Source organism: Muscardinus avellanarius (assembly GCF_963383645.1).
Source record: "Muscardinus avellanarius genome assembly, chromosome: 3".
NCBI classification, from domain to species: domain Eukaryota; kingdom Metazoa; phylum Chordata; class Mammalia; order Rodentia; family Gliridae; genus Muscardinus; species Muscardinus avellanarius.
This window is the reverse complement of record NC_137788.1, coordinates 138,576,595-138,594,428: the sequence shown is the minus strand read 5'-3', so window position 1 is coordinate 138,594,428 and position 17,834 is coordinate 138,576,595. Positions and strand designations below refer to the sequence as shown.

At 55.9% G+C, this 17,834-nt stretch overlaps 1 protein-coding gene across 1 annotated transcript; it reads left to right on the top strand.

Moving 5' to 3' along the window:
- Positions 1-6,554: 6,554 nt before the first annotated feature.
- INSYN1 (inhibitory synaptic factor 1) lies at positions 6,555-17,615 on the top strand (the record flags this gene model as incomplete). Its single annotated transcript, XM_080693141.1, has 2 exons — positions 6,555-6,710; positions 16,896-17,615. The coding sequence occupies 2 exons, from the start codon at positions 6,555-6,557 to the stop codon at positions 17,613-17,615; spliced, it is 876 nt and encodes a 291-aa protein (XP_080549267.1).
- Between the last annotated feature and the right edge of the window lie 219 nt (positions 17,616-17,834).

The window sequence follows — 17,834 nt, the reverse complement described above, 5'->3', positions numbered from 1 at the left end:
CTACCCCTTGGCAATGGACGGGATGGGTGGAAGTTCTGGCTCAGCGGCCTTATGTGGCGTTAGGGAGGAATCTCCCAGAGGCAAGTGATGGCCCAAGTGGGGTGGGGCAGACACACTGGAGAGGGAAAAGTCACCAGCTGTCACAGGCCACTATGCTGTTCATTTGAGTGGCAGGGGCAGACACAAGAACCATCATGGGGAGTTGATAGCCTCCGAGGAAGTAAGGCGTCCAGACCTGAAGCCGTTTTTAAGAGCTGAGAGCAGCCACTGTCTCTGGAGCACCTACTGGGACCAGGCACTGGGCCAAGAGCTTCCACATGCACCGTTTCTGTTCACAGTGACCCTGCCAAGTAGGTACTGTTAGCATCTCTGTGTTTCTGAGTCCAAGAGACAACAGAAAACGTGTGTGTGTGTGTGCGTGCGTGCGTGCGTGCGTGTGTGTGTGTGTGTGTGTGTAAGACAGCCAATTCAAAAAAACATCAAAATGTTTATGAGCTCCTCCTGCCTGCTCAGAGAGGTTAAGTGACTTCCTCAAGGTCACACAGCTAGTCCATTAAACGAACATCCTGGGAAGCATTTGGTTAAGAGCCAAGAGTGCTTCTATTTCCCTCGGTGATCTGAAGGATTAGAGAAGACTGCCTGGGGGTGGGGTGGGGGGGATCCAGCCGAGGTCAGAAGGACGGTATATCTAGGTGGGTGGCCAGGGAGTTGAGCGTGAGCCAGTCCCCAAACACTCAGGAAGGCGAGTCGGAGCACCCCAGACCCCGCCTGACAGCCCTGGCCATCTCCATTCCTCTTCACAGGCATCCACACCAGGTCCCCTTCTCCATCCCAGCTGCCCCCTGTCCACACACCATGTGAACTGAGGTCCTAGGCAAAGAACCACACAGATCATAGAAGAAATGTCACCTCCCTTTTTCTAAGCACTGTATTTCTATGAATGAGACCCAAGATCTCAAGGATGAGTAATTAGGTATTACTCTCAAAACAAGCTTTCTGACTCCTAACACTCCCAGTTCAAACATCTCTCTCTCTCATTCTGGATGTTTAGAAACTCACTTTATTTGCTCCAGCTTAGCTGTTTTCGATGTTGGCTGCTCCTTAGCATCTCAGCTTCCACAAAATTGATTGGTGGAACCACAGGGTTTCAGTCCTTCCATTCAGCTCACTCACCTGAGCTGCCCACATCTGCTGTAAAATGTGCCCTCGAGCCGGGCGTGGTGGCGCACGCTTGTAATCCCAGCATTCGGGAGGCTGAGACCAGAGGATCGCGGTTTGCGGACAACCTCAGCTACTTAGTGAGGCCCTCTGCAACTCAGTGAGACACGGTTTCAAAATAAAGAATAAAAAAATAGGGCAGGGGGTGTAGCTCGGAGGTCAAATGCCCCGGGGTTCCATCCCCAGACCTGCAAAAAAAAAAAAAAAAAAAATGTGCCTTCAAAAATAGTTAAGGTGGTAAATTTTATGTTATATGTATATCATCAGCATCCGCATCTTGGTGCTGGGGACTGAACTCAGGGACATTCTACTCCTGAGCTACACTCTCAGCCCTATTTTATTTTTTATTCAAAAACAGGGTCTTGCTAGGTTGCTTGGGGCCTCACTAACTTGCTGAGGCTGGCTTCAAACCTGGTATCCTCCTGTCTCAGCCTCCCAAGTACTGGGAATACAGTATGTGGCACCAAGCTCAGCTTCCTAGCCCTTTTAAAAAATTTTTTGTTGTTGTTTTGAAACAAGAGTCTTGCTAGGTTGTTGAGAGTTTCTTGCTAAGTAGATGCAGGGGACCTTGAACCTGCGATCCTCTTGTCTCTGCTTCCTATGTGCTAGGATAATAGATATAAGCCACCGTGCCTGGCTATGCTGTGTGTGTGTGTGTGTATATATGTGTGTGTGTATATATATATATATATATTTTTTTTTTTTTCCGGTACTGGGGCTGGAACCTAGGGACATTTTACCTCCACGCTATACCCCCAGCCCTTTTTTTTTTTCTTATTCTTTGTTTTGAAATAGAATCTCACTGAGTTTCAGAAGGCCTCACTAAGTAGTAGCTGAGGCTACCCGAGAACCGGGATCCTCCTGTCTCAGCCTCCCAAATACTGAGATTACAAGCGTGTGCCACCACACCCAGCTTGCTATGTACATTTTAACACAATTTAAAACAAAGTGGTTGGCCTGTGGAACATCTCCTCTAGCCAGGTGGCTGGATTCCCACCTGCATGGCTCCAGTTCCCCTTAGCCAACTTTCAAAGAAGGAGGAGTTACCCAGCACCCGTGGAAGGGCCCTGGGAACACACCTTTGACATCTCGGAGGCCAAGCAGAACCTAGTACACACGGCACCATCCCTGTCCTGGAATCCAAGTCCCCTGTGGTCCAAACCACATGGTGGTTTGATGGTCCTCAAACCACCATCCAGCGTACCTCCAGACCCCCATCACCCTCTAGTCGAGGAGCTCTACGTCCCTGTCACCTGCGCAAACTAACCCCTACCCCTCAGCAGCCCTTCAGTCCTCAAGGCCTAACCATCTGGCTCCTGGAACCCACGCGCACACCAAGTTGTCCCTGCCACATCGCCTGTGGCCACATCGCCTCTCGCCTCCTGTGCACCGAGGCCAGGGGACATTTTCCATCTCTTCTCTCATGACTGCTTTCTGCAGCCGTAAGTATCTGCTTTTTCTTTTACGTTCTCTCTCTCTCTCTCTCTCTCTCTCTCTCTCTCTCTCTCTCTCTCTCTCTCTTTCTCTGAGACTGAGAATTGAACTCAGTGTGTTCTGCCTATAAGCTACATCCCAGCTTGCTTTATTTATTTATTCATTTATTATTTATTTATTTATTTATTTATTTTTGCAGTTCTGGGGCTTGAACCCAGGGGCACTCTACCTCCGAGCTACACCCCCACTCCATTTGTTATTATTTATTTTGAAACAGGGTCTCACTAAATTGCGGACAGCCTCATCTAAGTAGCTGAAGCTGCCCACCAACCACGATCCTCCTTGCTCAGCCTCTCAAGTACTGGGATTACAAGAGTGTGCCCTCACGCCTGGCCCTATTTATTTTTTTGAAAAAAGGTTTCTCTCAGTAAATCGCAGAGGGCCTCACTAAATTGCTGAGTCTGGCTTCAAACCTGCCATCTTTCTGTCTCAGCATCCCCACACCTACCAGGTTTGCTTTTTCTAAGCCCCTCTCCCTGGGCCCACAGGACCGTCCACCCTCTTGTTCTTCCCCTTCCTCTTGCCTGCTCCTTCTCCACCTCAGTCCTGGACCACTCCCCTGGACCTCCTGCTGCTCGTGTGACTTTTACACACTCAGCTTGCTTAATCTCATCTTATCTAACAAAAACAAACAAAACCCTACTCTGCTACTCTGAAGCCCCAACGGTCCCATAAGCATGGGTCCTTAGACTGGACTGCCTTGGGTTTCTTCCCTCCCATTCCAAAGCCCTCTGCCTTACCCCAGGCCTGGTGTTCCCTTCCATTCTCTGACTCAGATGGTGGCACAACCATCTACCAGCCTGGCACGCTAGGAGCAGGTGGCATCCTGATGCTCCTACGCTCCTCTAGTGACTTCTCCAAGCAGCTCCCTCTCCATCTCTGTGGTGGCTCTGGCCCGCCTCCCCAGCTCAGGTGTGATAACAGCCTCCTAGCTTGTCTGCTGGCCTGTGTGTCTCCTCCAACATCCTCGTGCCATCCTCGTGCCCCAGAGGGATCTCCTGCCAACATCATAGCTCCCCTCTGCCCCGATAAAATCCAATCTCCTAACCACGGCCTCCTCCGAGCCTATCTTGATCTGGTCTTCCTCTAACCTACTTTCCACAGAACAGTCAAAATTGGAGCTAAACCAGGCGCAGTGGCACACACTTTGTAATCCCAGCATGTAATCCCTGCATTTGGGAGGCTGAGACGGGAGGATCCTGGTTCTCAGACAGCCTCAGTTACTTAGTGAGGAGACCCTTTGCAACTCAGCAAGGCCTTGTTTCAAAATAAAAAGTAAAGAAAAAACAGGGCTGGGGGTGTAGCTTGGAGGTAGAATGCCCCTGAGTTCCATCCATAGTACGAAAAAAAAAAAAAATGGAGCTAAAAGGCCACAGTTAACTCAAGACTCCCCCACTTCTGCTCCCCAACCCTTGGCCCACTCCCCTCCCCTCCTCCCGCCTGGGATGCCACCCCCACCTCCCCCTCGCCTCCCCGCTGACAGTCACCGGGGTAACTCCCACTTCCCCTCAGGATTCAGCTGGAGGGTTGGCTTCCCGGAGAACCTGCCAGGCCCGGCCTCTGCGCCACGCACCCTACCCGCCCCCCACCCCAGCTACCGCCGCTTCTAGAACTTGCCTCTGTCCTGCCTGCACCGCCCGGCGGCTTGCTCGGGAGAGTCGCCGTGCGCTGCGAGCTTTTGACCCGCACTTCCCCCCTCGGTGATCCCGGACCCCAGCGCGGGGCCCGGGGTCAGGACGGCGTGAACGAAGGCTGAAGCCGACGCCGTGTCCGTCAGTGGCATCGCCTCAAACCCCGCGCGCCCCGTCCAGGGCACCGACACACAGTAGCTGCTCAGTAAAAGATGGCTCTATTCTCACTTCCCAATTAATCTGATTCAAGGCAGCCTGGGGTGGTTAGGGCATGGCGCGGGTGCGGGGGTCTGGATGCCGGATTTCGCCCAAGGGGAAACCTGGGGCGCCCCGCAGTGGGGGAAAGGGTGTCTATAAAGGTGGGGGGACGGCTGAGCCCCCAGAGCCGGCCCAGGTCACGCGCGCCGCCCCGCCCCCGGCCTGCACGCCCAGGACCCCTCCGCCCGCCGGGCGGCGAGACCCCCGGTGGCGCGCGGGCGCCGGGCGCGGGGAGGCGCGTGTCGCTTTAAAAGCCCCCTCCCGCGCGGGGCCGGGCCTCGGCTGCCAGCGCCGGCGAGCGAGCCCGGGGCCGCGGAGGAGCGGCGCGGCGGGGGCCGGCGGGCCGGGCGGCGGGCGGGCGGCGGCGGCGCTCGGGAGCGGAGCGGGCCCAGCCCGGGCCGGGGCCGGAGCAGGCAGGGCGGCGCGAGCCGCGGGGGAGGCCGGCCCGACCCGCTGCCCTCGCTCGGCGCGAGCCCGCGGAGGCTGCAGCCCGGCCTCCGCCCCCGGCCTCCGCCCCGCGCCCGCCGCCCACCCCGCCGGGCCGCGCGCCCCGACCTCCGCCCGGCCCCCGCCGCCCATCCGCACGGGACCGAGCGCCCGCCCCGCGCGCGGCCGGGCCGGGCGTGGGCCGAGGGTCCCCGCGCCCTCCAGCCCCCGACTTTGCACCGCGCGCCGGACCGGCCTGGCGTCGCCCCGGTCACCTGTGGCCGCGGGGCCCGAGCCCGCGGGACTCTCGCGCATCGCGCGCCCGGAGCCTGGCGGGGGCCGTGCGGGATTTTTGCGGCCCCCCTCCCCGGAGCGCGGAGGCCCCGCCCCTCCCGCCGCCCAGATGTCTCCGGCCGCGGCTCGCAGGACCTCCCCGAGGCCAGGGGCCGAAGGGTCCAGAGAGAGAAGCCCGCCCTAGGGAGCCTTGGCCCCCCCACCTCGTCTTGGGGCTCGGCCCCCGAAGCTGCTCAGAGGTAAGGCCGGTGCCCCCACCCTCGGTGAGTGCGGGACCCGGCTTCGGAGGGAAGGCGGGGCTGGGGGAGGGAGGGTCCGCCGGGAACTGGGGGACCCTGGGGCCCCGGGGGGGAGGATGGAGGACCCGAGAGGCCCTCTGGTGAACCAGCGGGCCAAGCTTGGCTGGGGGGATGGGGGCTGGGGAAACCGCCGCCGGGGTGCCCCAGAGGAGGCTGAGGACTTCTGCCTCTAAAGCAAGGCCCCTGTAACCTCCCGAAGAGGGTGTACTGGAAACCGTCTGCTTCCACCACCCCTCCCCACAAAGGAAAAATAAATGGATCCCCAGCGAGGAAGGTGCAGGCTGGGGAGAGAGGGAGGCAGAGAGCGGCAGTGCCGGCTGCTGCTGCTGCTGCTGCAGCCTGGGAGGGCTGACGCCAGGTTCGCTCTCTCTGCAGGGGGCTGCCCTCCTCGGATCCAGCTCCCGCTGCAGAGCCGCCCACATCTGGAGCCCCTCCACTTCTGGAAGACCCCGACTTCCAGAAGGCTCTCTGCAGGTGTTAGTTGCATCCAGAGACCTTTGCCTTTGCAACTGCCCAGGAGTTGAGAGGGGATCGCTGCTCCTTCCCCCATCCCAAGGGCATCTCTCACCCTGAGTCCCTGCACAGTCATCCCCCTGCCTGCGTGTCCAGGCTCAGGCAGAGATCAGCTCTCCACACCCACTGGCACCTCAAGCCCTGGAGTCCGCTCCTGGGACCCAAGGCCCCTCCCCTGCCCTCTAGTGTCCTCACCTTGACCCCTCTGTCTCCTCCCTCTGGGTGCTCCTCCCCACCCAGAGGCCTACTCAGGAGGAGTGGCAGGGGGCAGGGGCTGGGTGAGGGCCGCCCAGGGCCAGGGTGGGCTGGGGGGCCGTTAAGATGTGGAGCTCTGCCCGGCCGAGGGGGGCTCCGTGGAGGCAGTCGCAGCGTGTGCCCGGCTGGGGGGAGTATGGGCAGGCCTGCGGCCACGTGGTGAAGGATGAACATTCGGGGCACCCCGGACCTCGGGCAGCCCAGTGACGACCCCAGCAGTGGTGGTGAGCGGGAACGGATTCGACAGCGCATGAAGATGGTCATTGGGCAGCTGGAAGGCATCCTGCGGGAGCTCAAGGAGGTGGCCAAGGAGCTGAGGGAGGTAAGTGAGGGGCAATGGAGCCGCTCCAACTCTAGGCCAGCCCTCCTGGGGTTGGCACCAAAGCCTCTGCATGCGTGTTTGAGTGTGCAAAGCCGCGGGCAGGGGTAACACTCTGCTGGGGACTTCCTTCCTCCAAATCTGCTTTGCTAAAAATCTCATCATACCCCAGGGCTGGGGGGCTCCACGTAGCTGTGACCCCTTGGACAGCTTGTGGGCCCAGCTCTGGGGTGGACACCCAGGGCTGCTGCCACAGTGGCTGGTGAAAACTGAAACCCGCCACGGCTTCCTAGTGGGAGATACTCTCTGGGACCCAAGCTGACCCTGGACCTCAGCATCTGCCTGCCAGAATCTGATCTGGGCACAGGGGCCCCAGTAGTCTGATAGCTGTCTACTGAGGGGTCCTACCTGCTCCAGGCCCCACTGAAAGCATCACCCGGGAGATCACACAGATGCTCAGAGCACTTGATCTGGGAACAATTAAACCAGCTTTGCCCTCCCTGTCCCCGGGTAAGCCTGGGTCTCGTGCTGCTAGTGGACACCAGGCTTCCTTTTCTAGTTAGTAGGGGCAGGAGTCTCCTCTAAGGACATGTGTCCCCCCTCCCACAGGGGATCTTTCTGAATGTTTTTGCAGAAGCTGAAAAGTCACTGAGGAGTGCTGGGATGTATGTGTGTGCCCCTCTCCGTCTCTCTAAGTGGAGCCGGGTTTAATTACTGCTTCCCACATCGCTGGGGTAATGAGGTACACATGTCGCCGGCCCTGCCCCCTGGGCTGCGTTCAAGCCCAAAATGCATGACCAGCGTTCTGAGCCGCTGGCCTGAATTTGCCTGCTGGGTGCCATTATACCAGCCAGGTGGGCTTTAGGCAAATTTCAGCTCCTTGTAAGCAGGGCCCCTGCAGAGATGGCAGGGAAGATGATCAAGCTGGAATTATGAGCCCAGGCTCTCCCCAGCTAGCTGTGCGAGGAGGAAGGGGCTCTAGGGAGGGCAGCAGGGGTGGGGTGATGGGGCACCCACCCCATGCTGCCAGAGTGCCATTCCAGCCTGGGAACAGGAGTAGGGTGCAGAGATCTGTGTTCAGAGTTGGGGGAGGTTGCAGATTGTGGGACAGTTGGGTAGGGGAACCTCTCTGCTCAGGGTCAGTCTCATAGAGCCTCCCAGGACATCCTGTCTCAGGAGGCGGGAATGACTTCCGGCAGACAGAGGCAGGCTATAGTCTGGGCTGAACATCTTTGGGCAGTATAATTTGAACGTCAAAGCCCAGAGGCCCCCAAGTTACCTTCCTCCTCTGACCTCATGAGTCTAAAGGATTTCAATCTTCTCTCCCTTCCCTGTCCTCTTCTGAATGCTCTGCAGTTCTGTCAGGGTCAAAGGAACTGTCCAGAGTCAGTCCTGGGCAGGAACATGGGACTTGGGCCCCAGCAGGCCTACCCAGAAGGACCCAGGATTGACCCTAATGCTGGGACTCAGCCTTGAGAGAACTCTGTGCACATTCCCCACTGAGCATCTCCCAAGCACCTGCATCCCATTCCTCCAGCATAGCCACGCGGATCTTAAAGGGGCCTCGCAGGTGCCCCAGGCCAGCCCTTTACATTGACCGTTGAAGAAACTGAGGCCTAGGGAGGGTTAGGGGCTTGTCCCAGGTCCTACAACCTACCTGTGGCAGAACTGAGCCTAGAACTCAGCATCCTGCTACCTGCTCTGGGGCTTCAGCAGGTGGGCTGCGGGGTGCTCTCTGCGTTTTGACCGAGGGCCTTGAAGCAATAATGCCTTATGCTCTAGCCTGGGGATCTTTCTGCAGAGCTTCTAGATGTGCCCCTTCCCTTTCCACATCACCCACTCCTGTGCCTCCCACAGCAGAGCTTCAGGGCATAGGCTGTGCAGCCCCAGGCCGAGCCAGGACAGGGGAGGACGAGGCCCCTCCCCCACACACCCTGTAGGCCATGTGCCTCCACCCAAGACTTTGGCACGTTGCTATGGCAACTGGAGTCTACCCCGTATGCCACTGCCTGCCCGCTGCCAATGGCACCCATCTGGGGAGGGGGGGAGCCTCAGAGCTTCCTCATCCCCAGGCAGGGTCTGGACATGGGGTGATGGGCATAGGGAAAGGCAGGTGGGGCTCAGGGAGACCCAGGCAGAAGAAGAGATGCCATAGCCCACATCCCCTGGGATGGGATTCCCAAGTAGGGTACCAGGCTCAGTTCCGAATCCACATCCTGGAACCTGTGCTCTTGACTCTTGGTCCTCCAGGGGGCTGTAAAGCTGATCTGCCAGGCTCTCCTCCATCTCTTTGGGTGGTATTTTTCCATCGGGGATATGGGCAGGCCCAAGGTCAGGAGGGCAGCAGGCCCTTGTTCCCTGACCACATTCACCCCCTGAGCAGCCTCGGTCCTCACCAGCTTCCTTCTTGCATCAGGAAGGCAGAGCACTCACATGTGGAGACAAGATTCACACACAAGACGGTCAGGCCAGCCCACCACAGTGGCACACATGTTTAATCCCAGTACTTGGGAGGCTGGCACAGGAGGATGGCAGAGTCGAGGTTAACCTCAGCAACACAGTGAGACCCTGCTTCAAAATCAAAAAAGAACTGAAGTGTAGCTTGGAGGTAGAATGCCTGTAGGTTCAATCTCCAAAAAAAAAAGATTGTCAGGGATGCTGCGGGCAGATGCTTGCTGAAGGAGCGGAGCGAGGCAGCAGAGAGGGCTCAGCCCTCTCCCCTCGGCCAGCCTCCTTCTGTCTGCAGCTCTCCTTCCACCCAGACACCGGGATCATGGCAGAGCCTGCGCACCCTCCTGAACATACAGCCTAAAGTTTATTGAAGGATGGAAGACACCAAAGCGCTTCCTCCCCAATCCTGGGCCTGTCTGCTCGTCCTTGAAAGGGGGTGATACTGCCAGGATCTGCGGGGGCCAGCCCATGGGAAGGGCCCGGCATCGCTCACCCCCCTTGGGGATGTGGAGCTTCCTCTCCTCTACCTCCCTCTCCCTCCCCAACCCCTGAGAGCTCTGCCACCAGATGCCTGGGTGCCAGGGAGCAAGTCCAGTCCCATGGGCGGGGAGAGCCATTTAAAGGCCCAAGTGGGACGAGGAAGGCGAAATTGTGCTGCAGAGGGATGTGGCCGTCGACCCTCATTTCTCCTAGGTTCCCAATACTCCAGGATACCAGGCCGATCCCAGCAGGCTCTTTAAGCTCCTCACACTTCCATGGCTCTTAATTCGGAGATGCAGCACAGCCCCGGGGCTAGGAGCGGGGCCATGCAGCCAGATGTCTCCCGTTCATATAGGAGCTCTGCCCTGTGTGAGCCTGGGGAAGTTACTTGACATCTCTGTGCACCTGTAAAGCGAGGAGACCACATTTGACGTCTCCCCCAGCCCCTACCCCAGAGTTGTTGTGAAAATTAAAAGAGGTATTATGTATAAAGTCCTTAGCGCAATGGTGGGCACAGAGCCAGTTCTGTATCCGTTAGGGTTTTTTGTTTTGTTTTGGTTTGGGGGTTTTGTCAGTGCCGAGGGTGGAACCCAGGGGCGTGCACATTGCTAGGCAGGGGCTCCACGCCCCAGCCCTCTGTTAAGGTGTTCCTACTTAATTATTCTAGTCCTGGCCTGCTGCTCAGACACCAGCCTCCAAGCCAGGAGAGTCAGGACTCTGGTTGGGGCCTGATCCTGTCCCTTACAGAAGGCAGTCCCACCCCTTAGCAGTAGGGAAAGCGGATAGTGACAGAGATGGGTGAGAAGTGGGTCTCTTGTGAGGAGGCTTTTGAACAGAGATTCAGGAGAAGAGAGGGGCACCGTGAAGAAGCCGAGGTGTTGGGGCGGATGTGGGCTCAGCGGGTTCCCCATCAGCCAGGAGCTTGTGCACCTGGAGCGGGGTGAGCAGCAGAGCAGTGGGGAAGGCCCCAGGGGTGTGGAGCGTGGGCTCCCAGGAGCTTTGAAGAGCAGGGTCTGGAATTTGAATCTGTCTTCAGCAAGAATGGCACACGCTACCCAGGATCGTCCTTGCTGTGTTTCTGGGTGGGAACTTGCCTCCCTGTTGTCCCCCAACCTAGAGCTCCCAGGGCAGAGCTAAGGGTCTTCTTCCTTGGCCTGCTGGATACTGCGCTCACCTTGAGCAGGTATTTGGTCCCTTCATCTTGGGGTTTTAAAAGTAATCCTTAGCCAGTGGCACATGCCTATAATCCCAGAACTTGGGAGACTGTGACAGGAGGATCACAAGTTCAAGGCCATCCTCAGCAACTTTGCAAGACCCTGTTTCAAAATAAAAAGTAAAATAGGGCTGGGGGTGTAGGTCAGAGATAGAACACCCCTGGGTTCAGTCCCCAGTATTAAGAGAGAAAAAAAAGCAATCCTGTGGTTGACCACCTGTATCCCCCATGTCATCAGCGATTCTTACATAGGACGCGATGAAGGGTGCGGTTATCCAGCTTGGCCTGAGCAGCCCAAGGAGGGTAGAGGGGTGGGCACAGCCTTTCCTCGGCCTGGGGTGGCATTAGAGGGTCCTGGAAGGAAGCCGGGACCGTGACAGCCTGTTTCCTGGCTGCTCAAATGTCGGTCCCATTGGCAAGGTGTATGAAGGTGGCAGGGAAAGCCACAGGCCTTGTGAGCATGAGATAAATAAATGTGGCCCAGCCAGGAAGCAGCTGGAGCAGGAGAGGCTGGGGACCACAGGGCTATGCCAAAGTGGGTCAGCTCCATCACCCGCAGCTCAGCGCGAACTGCGTGGATTTTTTATTATTTTTTTTTTTTCATGCCTGCCTTTCCTCCCTTTTTCCTTTGCCTCCTCCTCCTCTGGAGAGAATCACCGAAGCTCCCTGGCCAATTAGGCCAAATTGCAGGATGAGAGCCATGAATCACGGTCAGCTCACTCCCCGTCTCCCCAACTCCACAGCCCCCCCTGAAGATAATAAACAACGTAATCACAGAATTAAAAAATAATCAGTGGTCATAAATAATGCAGAGTCCCCAGTTATGTAAGCAGCTGCCCAGGGAGCTGAGAGGAAGGGAAGGAGGTGGTGGCTTGTGAGGGGAAGGGAGGAAGGGGATGGTTGGGTCTGGGGCTTCAGGGCCTCAGTCCTGGCTGTAGGGACTCAGGAAGCACAGAAGCACATTTCTTGGAGAGGGGCTCAGCCAGAGCTGGAGGGAGGGCCTGCGACAGACAATATTGCGATGTTCAGGACCCTGACAGAACTCTTCCTTAGCAAAGAAGCCCCCAGCTGCTGCTGCTGCTGCTGCTGCTTCTCCTCCTCTTTCTCCTTCTCCTCCTCCTTTTTTTTTCTTCTTCTTTCTTCTTTCTTTTTTCTTCTTCTTTTCTGGTACTGGGAATTGAACCCAGGAACCTTCTAGCTCTAAGCTACATGTGCTAACCTTGTATTTTTTATTTTGAAACAGGGTCTTGCTAAGTTGCTGAGGCTGGCCTTGAACCTCTGATCCTCCTGCTTCATCCTCCCAAGTACTAGGATTATGGGCATGCAGCAGCATGCCTGGCTGCTCCCAGCAGTTTTTATTAAGCCTCTGTCAACTCATCTGCTCAGTTGATAGCTGTATTTTTAGAGTACACCAGCCCTGTGCCAAGCTGGAGATGCATCGGTGGGCAAAACAGACCTGGCCTCCACCATGGGGTTTACAGTCTACCAGGGAACAGACATCAACCACATATAACATATACGCATAGAACTGTAGCAGTGACAAATATTGCTCTCATCTGGGGAGCGGGAGGTTTCCTCCTAGAAGTGAGGATGGAGGAGGACAGGAGCGAGGGCATGCCAGGTGAGCCCGGAGGCAGAAGCGAGCTCTCGAGCTCCATGGAGTGTGTAGGGGCGGTGAGGGTGGTGCTCGGGAGGGGAAAGGGAGTGGTAGGGGATTGTGTTTAGGAAGCTCAGGAGTTTGGGTAGCAGGCAAGGGCTGGAAGGGCTGGGTGATGTGGTCCTATTGGCCAATCAGATAGTTCTCTGGATACAGCAGCAGGGAACAGGAAGTTACCGTCAGTGGGAAAGTCCAGCAAGATAGCGTTGTTCAGGGGAGGGGAGCGAAAGCTGTGAGCAGCACAGAGGTCGGGGCCACCCCTAGGTGACCTGAGGGTTCCATCAGAATCCTCGGCCCTGGCCTTCCTCTCTGGAGCTCACTCTTGGCCCCAAGAAGCAGGTCATTCTTGGTCTTAAGGTGCCAGGCCCTGGAGTCAGGATCTGACTTTTGGTCTCAGCTCACAGTTTCCCCATCAGCAAGCATGGTGAGAAGACAGGTGATCTCAACAGTGTCTCTCTGGTACCTAAAGGCTTTGAGGTTCTATGATTCTGTTTTGTTTTTTGTTTTTGCGGTACTGGGGATGGAACCCCCAGGGGCATTCTACCTCCGAGCTACACCCCCAGCCCTATTTTTTATTCTTTATTTTGAAACAGGGTCTCACTGAGTTGCAAGGGACCTCACTAAATAGCTGAGGCTGTCCACGAACGTGATCCTCCTGTCTCAGCCTCCTGAATGCTGGGATTACAAGCGTGCGCCACCACGCCCAGTTTATGATTCTGTAATTTTATGATTCTTCTTCTCTCTCCATTCTCTCTCTCTCTCCCCCTCTCTTTCCTTCTGTGTATATAATTATTTCCCTGCACTCCAAGACAATCCCAAATTACATATAAGCAAAATGATTATTAAATCTCAGAGAGAAATCACAGATTTCAAGACATCCAGAGCAGAGAAGCAGGTAGCATGGGGCCTGCTCCACTACTGCCCTCCTGAGGGGCCCATGAAATGGGGGGCCAGAGAAGAACAGCAGGGCCTGAGGAACGGCCCAGGTCCCTGTGTAGAAGCTGGGTACCCTTGGGCAAATAGCGCCCCTTCTGGTCCTCACTTATCAAGTGGTTGTGAATCTTACAACTCTTTGGCTCATTGGCCCTCTTCTGGAGATGACCTACTTTAGGGAAAACTGGTACCACCCATGCACAGGGCCTTCAGAGACCCAAAGTATCCCAGTATTCTGCCACCGGTGCTGGAAATTTCCCCATCAGAGTGCCATTCCTTCTGTAAGGAACTGACTCCCATCTGCTCCTGGGCCTGGTACCAGGGCCTGGGCGTCTGCTCGTGCCCATTGGTGCAGAGTGGATGTTGGTGGTCTGCGTTTTTCTGCGGACTTTTCCCTAGAGCGTTAGGTCCTTGAGTCTTCACATGAGCCTTATCTGGTAGGTACTATTAGAATAATCCTTGGATGAAGAAATGAAGCAGGGTAAGGTGGAGGAAGCCCGTGATCTCAGTACTTGGGAGGCTGAGACAGGAGGATCACAGGTTTTTAGCAGCTTCGTGAGATCCTTTTTCCAAACAAAAATAAAATCGGGCTGGGGATGTAGCTCAGAGGTAGAATGGTTCCATTCCTAGCACCACAAGAAGAAAACAAAACGAAAGAGATGGAGGCACAGAAGTCACACAGCTGGTAAGTAGTGAAATCAGGGTTGGACCCCAGGCTGGCTCCAGAGACTGGGTTCTTAAGTTTTTGGCTGTTCCTATTGCAGTTTCGTGGGAGATTGCATATATGTGTGACGGTGGGATACTGGGGATTAAACCCAATGGTATAGCTATCGCTGAGCTATACTCCCAGTCCTATTTTATTTTTATTTTTTTTATTTTTGAAACAAGGTCTCACTAAGATGCTGAGAGTCTCTTGGCTGCTGAGGCTGGCCTCAAGCTTGTGATCCCCCTGTCTCAGCCTCCCCTGTCCTGGGATTACAGGCATGTGTCACCATGCTGGGCCTGACTGCAATTTAAAGCATATCTGTTTAACTGTTTCCCTAGGCAAAGGAAGGAATATTATCCTTTTTTTTTTTTTTTTGTACTAGGGATTGAAACCAGGGACTTTTGGACATTCTACCTTCAAACTACACCTGCAACCTGTTTTTTTTTTTTAATTTTAAACCGGGTCTCTCTAAGTTGCTGAGGGCCTTGCTAAGTTGCTGAGGCTGGCCCTATACCTACAATCCTCCTGTCTCAGCCTCCCAAGTACTAGGATTACAGTTGTGTACCATCACATCCCTTTGATTTATTTTTTTATTGTTATTTATTTATTTATTTATTTTGCAGTACTGAGGTTTGAATCCAGAGACAGTCTACCTCCAAGCTACATCCCCTATCCCTCTTTATTATTTTTATTTTGAAACAGTGTCTCACTCATTTTCTAAGGCTGGTCTCAAACCTGCAATCCTCCTGTTTCATCCTAGAATTATAGGTGTGCCACCGCGCCTGGATCTGTGCCGTCCCTTTTGATAGGGACTACATCTTGGGGGTGGATTATCATCCATTTAAGGTCCCAAAGCCAAGAGGGGTCAGACTCGAGACTCGAACCCAGGACTTACTCTTTCCTTTCTGGCTTCGGAGGCCAGCCTGCATCGGCCAAGTCTGTGAGGTCGCAGCTTGTCTGTCCTGCTCCGTCTTCACCCAGCCTAAATTCTCAAAACCCAGGCCGGTGGTTTTTCAAATACTCCCCTGAGCCAGCAGCAGCCACAGTTGAAAGTATATTGACTTCATCTCTGGCGGTGGGACTCAAGAGCAGGGTAGAAGGAAAGACTGGCACATAGTAGGTAGGCAGAGGAGGGAGACCGTGTCCCACATTGCTCTTTAGAGCCCTTCCACTCCCCTTCTTCTTGTTCTGGTGAGGTTGGCAGGGCTGGGAGTCTCATACCCACTTGGTAGGAAATGAAGTCAAGGTCCAGAGAGGTTATGTGACTTGCCCAAAGACACATGGTAATGTCTAAGCTAAGTCTGGCCTCCAGGTGTCCTGACTCCTCTAACTTTTCTGCAGGCCTTAGCCAAGCAGTCCTCCGCTGCTGGCCTGGTGCCATGGCGAGCGGGCCTCCTAGACATTCATCTCCAACACAGCTTCTCCAACTCACCTGTATAAACAGACTCCTAGAATCTTAGCAGTAGGGGAAACCCTGGAGACAAACTAGTTCACCTACTCTCCTCTCCCCACACACAGATTGAGAACCCGAGACCCAGAGAGGGAAAAGGACCATCCCTGCGTCCAGGTTACTGCCCTTGGGCCTAACCCTGACATTTGGGGCCAGTTCCTCTTTGACCTTGGGCTACTCACCACCCCAGCCCGGGCCGGGCATCCGGCACCTTCCTGGATATCCGTGGTCCTCAGCGAATGCTTGTTGAATTAAGGGCTTCATTAGTTAGTTAGTTAACTGGCTGCACCTAATAAATACCAGCTAGGTACTGATAAATACCAGCTGGATTCTGTCCCAGGGAGTCGCTGAATGCTTCTGAGTCTCTGTCGCTCTGACTTGGTCCCTCTGCTTAGCTTCTGTTGTTATTGTTGTTTTGCTGTTCCATTTTTGAACCAAACTTATCCTCTCCTTTCTCGCACTCTGCCCTCCCTTAGGTCTCTGCCTGGTTCTCCCTCTTTCCTTGCTGTCTTCCACCCTGATTTATGTGCTGACAGAGGCCCAGGAGTGGTGGTCCTGAGGCGGGGCCTCCTGTAGAGAGGTGGAGGGCTTGGCTTTGTGCAGGGCAGAACAGAGGGAGGCCGTGACCCCCACCGCTGCGTGCACCTAACAAGTGGCTCTGGGCCCAGGATGGATGGTTTCTTTATTGCTTACCAACTAATGCTTGCTTTATTCCCTCCCCAACAAGCCAGGGTAGATTTCTCATGTCAGCAGGCAGGGAAGGCCAGGAGGGAGGCAGTGGGGGAAGGGAGGGCCCCCAGCCAGCGCCACGCCCTCTGTGCTTATCCCCAAGGGCTAGAGGAATCCCAGGGGGAAGCACTGACTGGCTGCAGGGACTGGACCCGACACTGTAGGTCCCCCTCCTGGTCACACCCTACCTCTTTGAGGGTGGATGTGGCCAGTGAACGGGGTTGCTGGAGTCCCTCAGCCCCTCCTTAGTGCCCCCCTCTTACTTGAATGAAGACCAAGCCCTGATCACTAGCAGCTGTGTCTGGGACAGAGGGCGTGTGACAGATGGGGTGCAGGGGTGGAAAGCAGCCCTCCCCCCAAGGACGAAGGCACATGAGCCAGTCTTTTGGAAGTCCCAAAACAAGCTCTGTCCACCCTGGTCCAATTTGTGCTTCCCAACGAGACAGATAAACCTGTGACCTCAAGTCCAGCCACCATTCTGTAGGGCCAGCGGGGCAAGGCAGAGACACACCCACCCCTGCGTGATGCTGGGTAACCACCACCCCCCCTCCTCTCCCCTCCCTGGCCAGGTGGTGAGCCAGATCGACACCCTGACCTCTGACTTCGACTTTGAAGTGGAGCCGGATGACTGGGCCACAGCCACAGTGAGCAGCACCTCCAGCAGCGACAAGGCGGGCGCGGGCGGCCCCTTTGACCTGGGCCACCTGGGCTTCATGTCAGCCGACATCCTCTCGGACAGCTGGGAGTTCTGCTCCTTCTTGGACGTCTCCACCCCGTCCGACTCCGTGGACGGCCCCGAATCTGTACGGCCAGGGGCTGGGCCGGACTACCGGCTCATGAACGGCGGTGTGCCCATCCCCAACGGGCCGCGAGTGGAGACCCCAGACTCCTCCAGTGAGGAGGCCTTCGGCGCCGGCCCCACAAAGAGCCAGCTGCCCCAGCGGACTCCAGGGACGCGGGAGAGGGTGCGGTTCAGCGACAAAGTACTCTACCACGCTCTGTGCTGTGACGACGAGGAGGACGGCGAGGAGGAGGCGGAGGAGGAGGAGGGGAGCCTGCCCCCTGAGTTGCCCAACGCAGAGGCCCATGCGGGGCCCCTCAAGTCCTCCCCAGCCCTCCACAAGACGAGGCGATCTCCACTGACCAGCCGCCGCTCAGGGACCACATTAGCCCCAGAACAGACTCGAAGGGTCACGAGGAACAGCAGCACGCAGACGGTGTCAGACAAGAGCACGCAGACAGTGCTGCCCTACACGGCCACCAGACAGAAAGCCAGGGGCAAAAACTAGGGGCGGGGAGGGGCCGGGGCACATAGAGCTATAAATATATATATATATATATAATATATATATATATATTATATATATATATATACAAACACAGTCATAATAAAATTTAAAAATGCTAAGGATCCAGCCCCGCAGGCCCCAAAGCGTCCACACAACTCATCTCAGACACAGATGCCCACTCGGCTCCTCCATCCAGGAGGCATGGCCAGAGCTCACCCT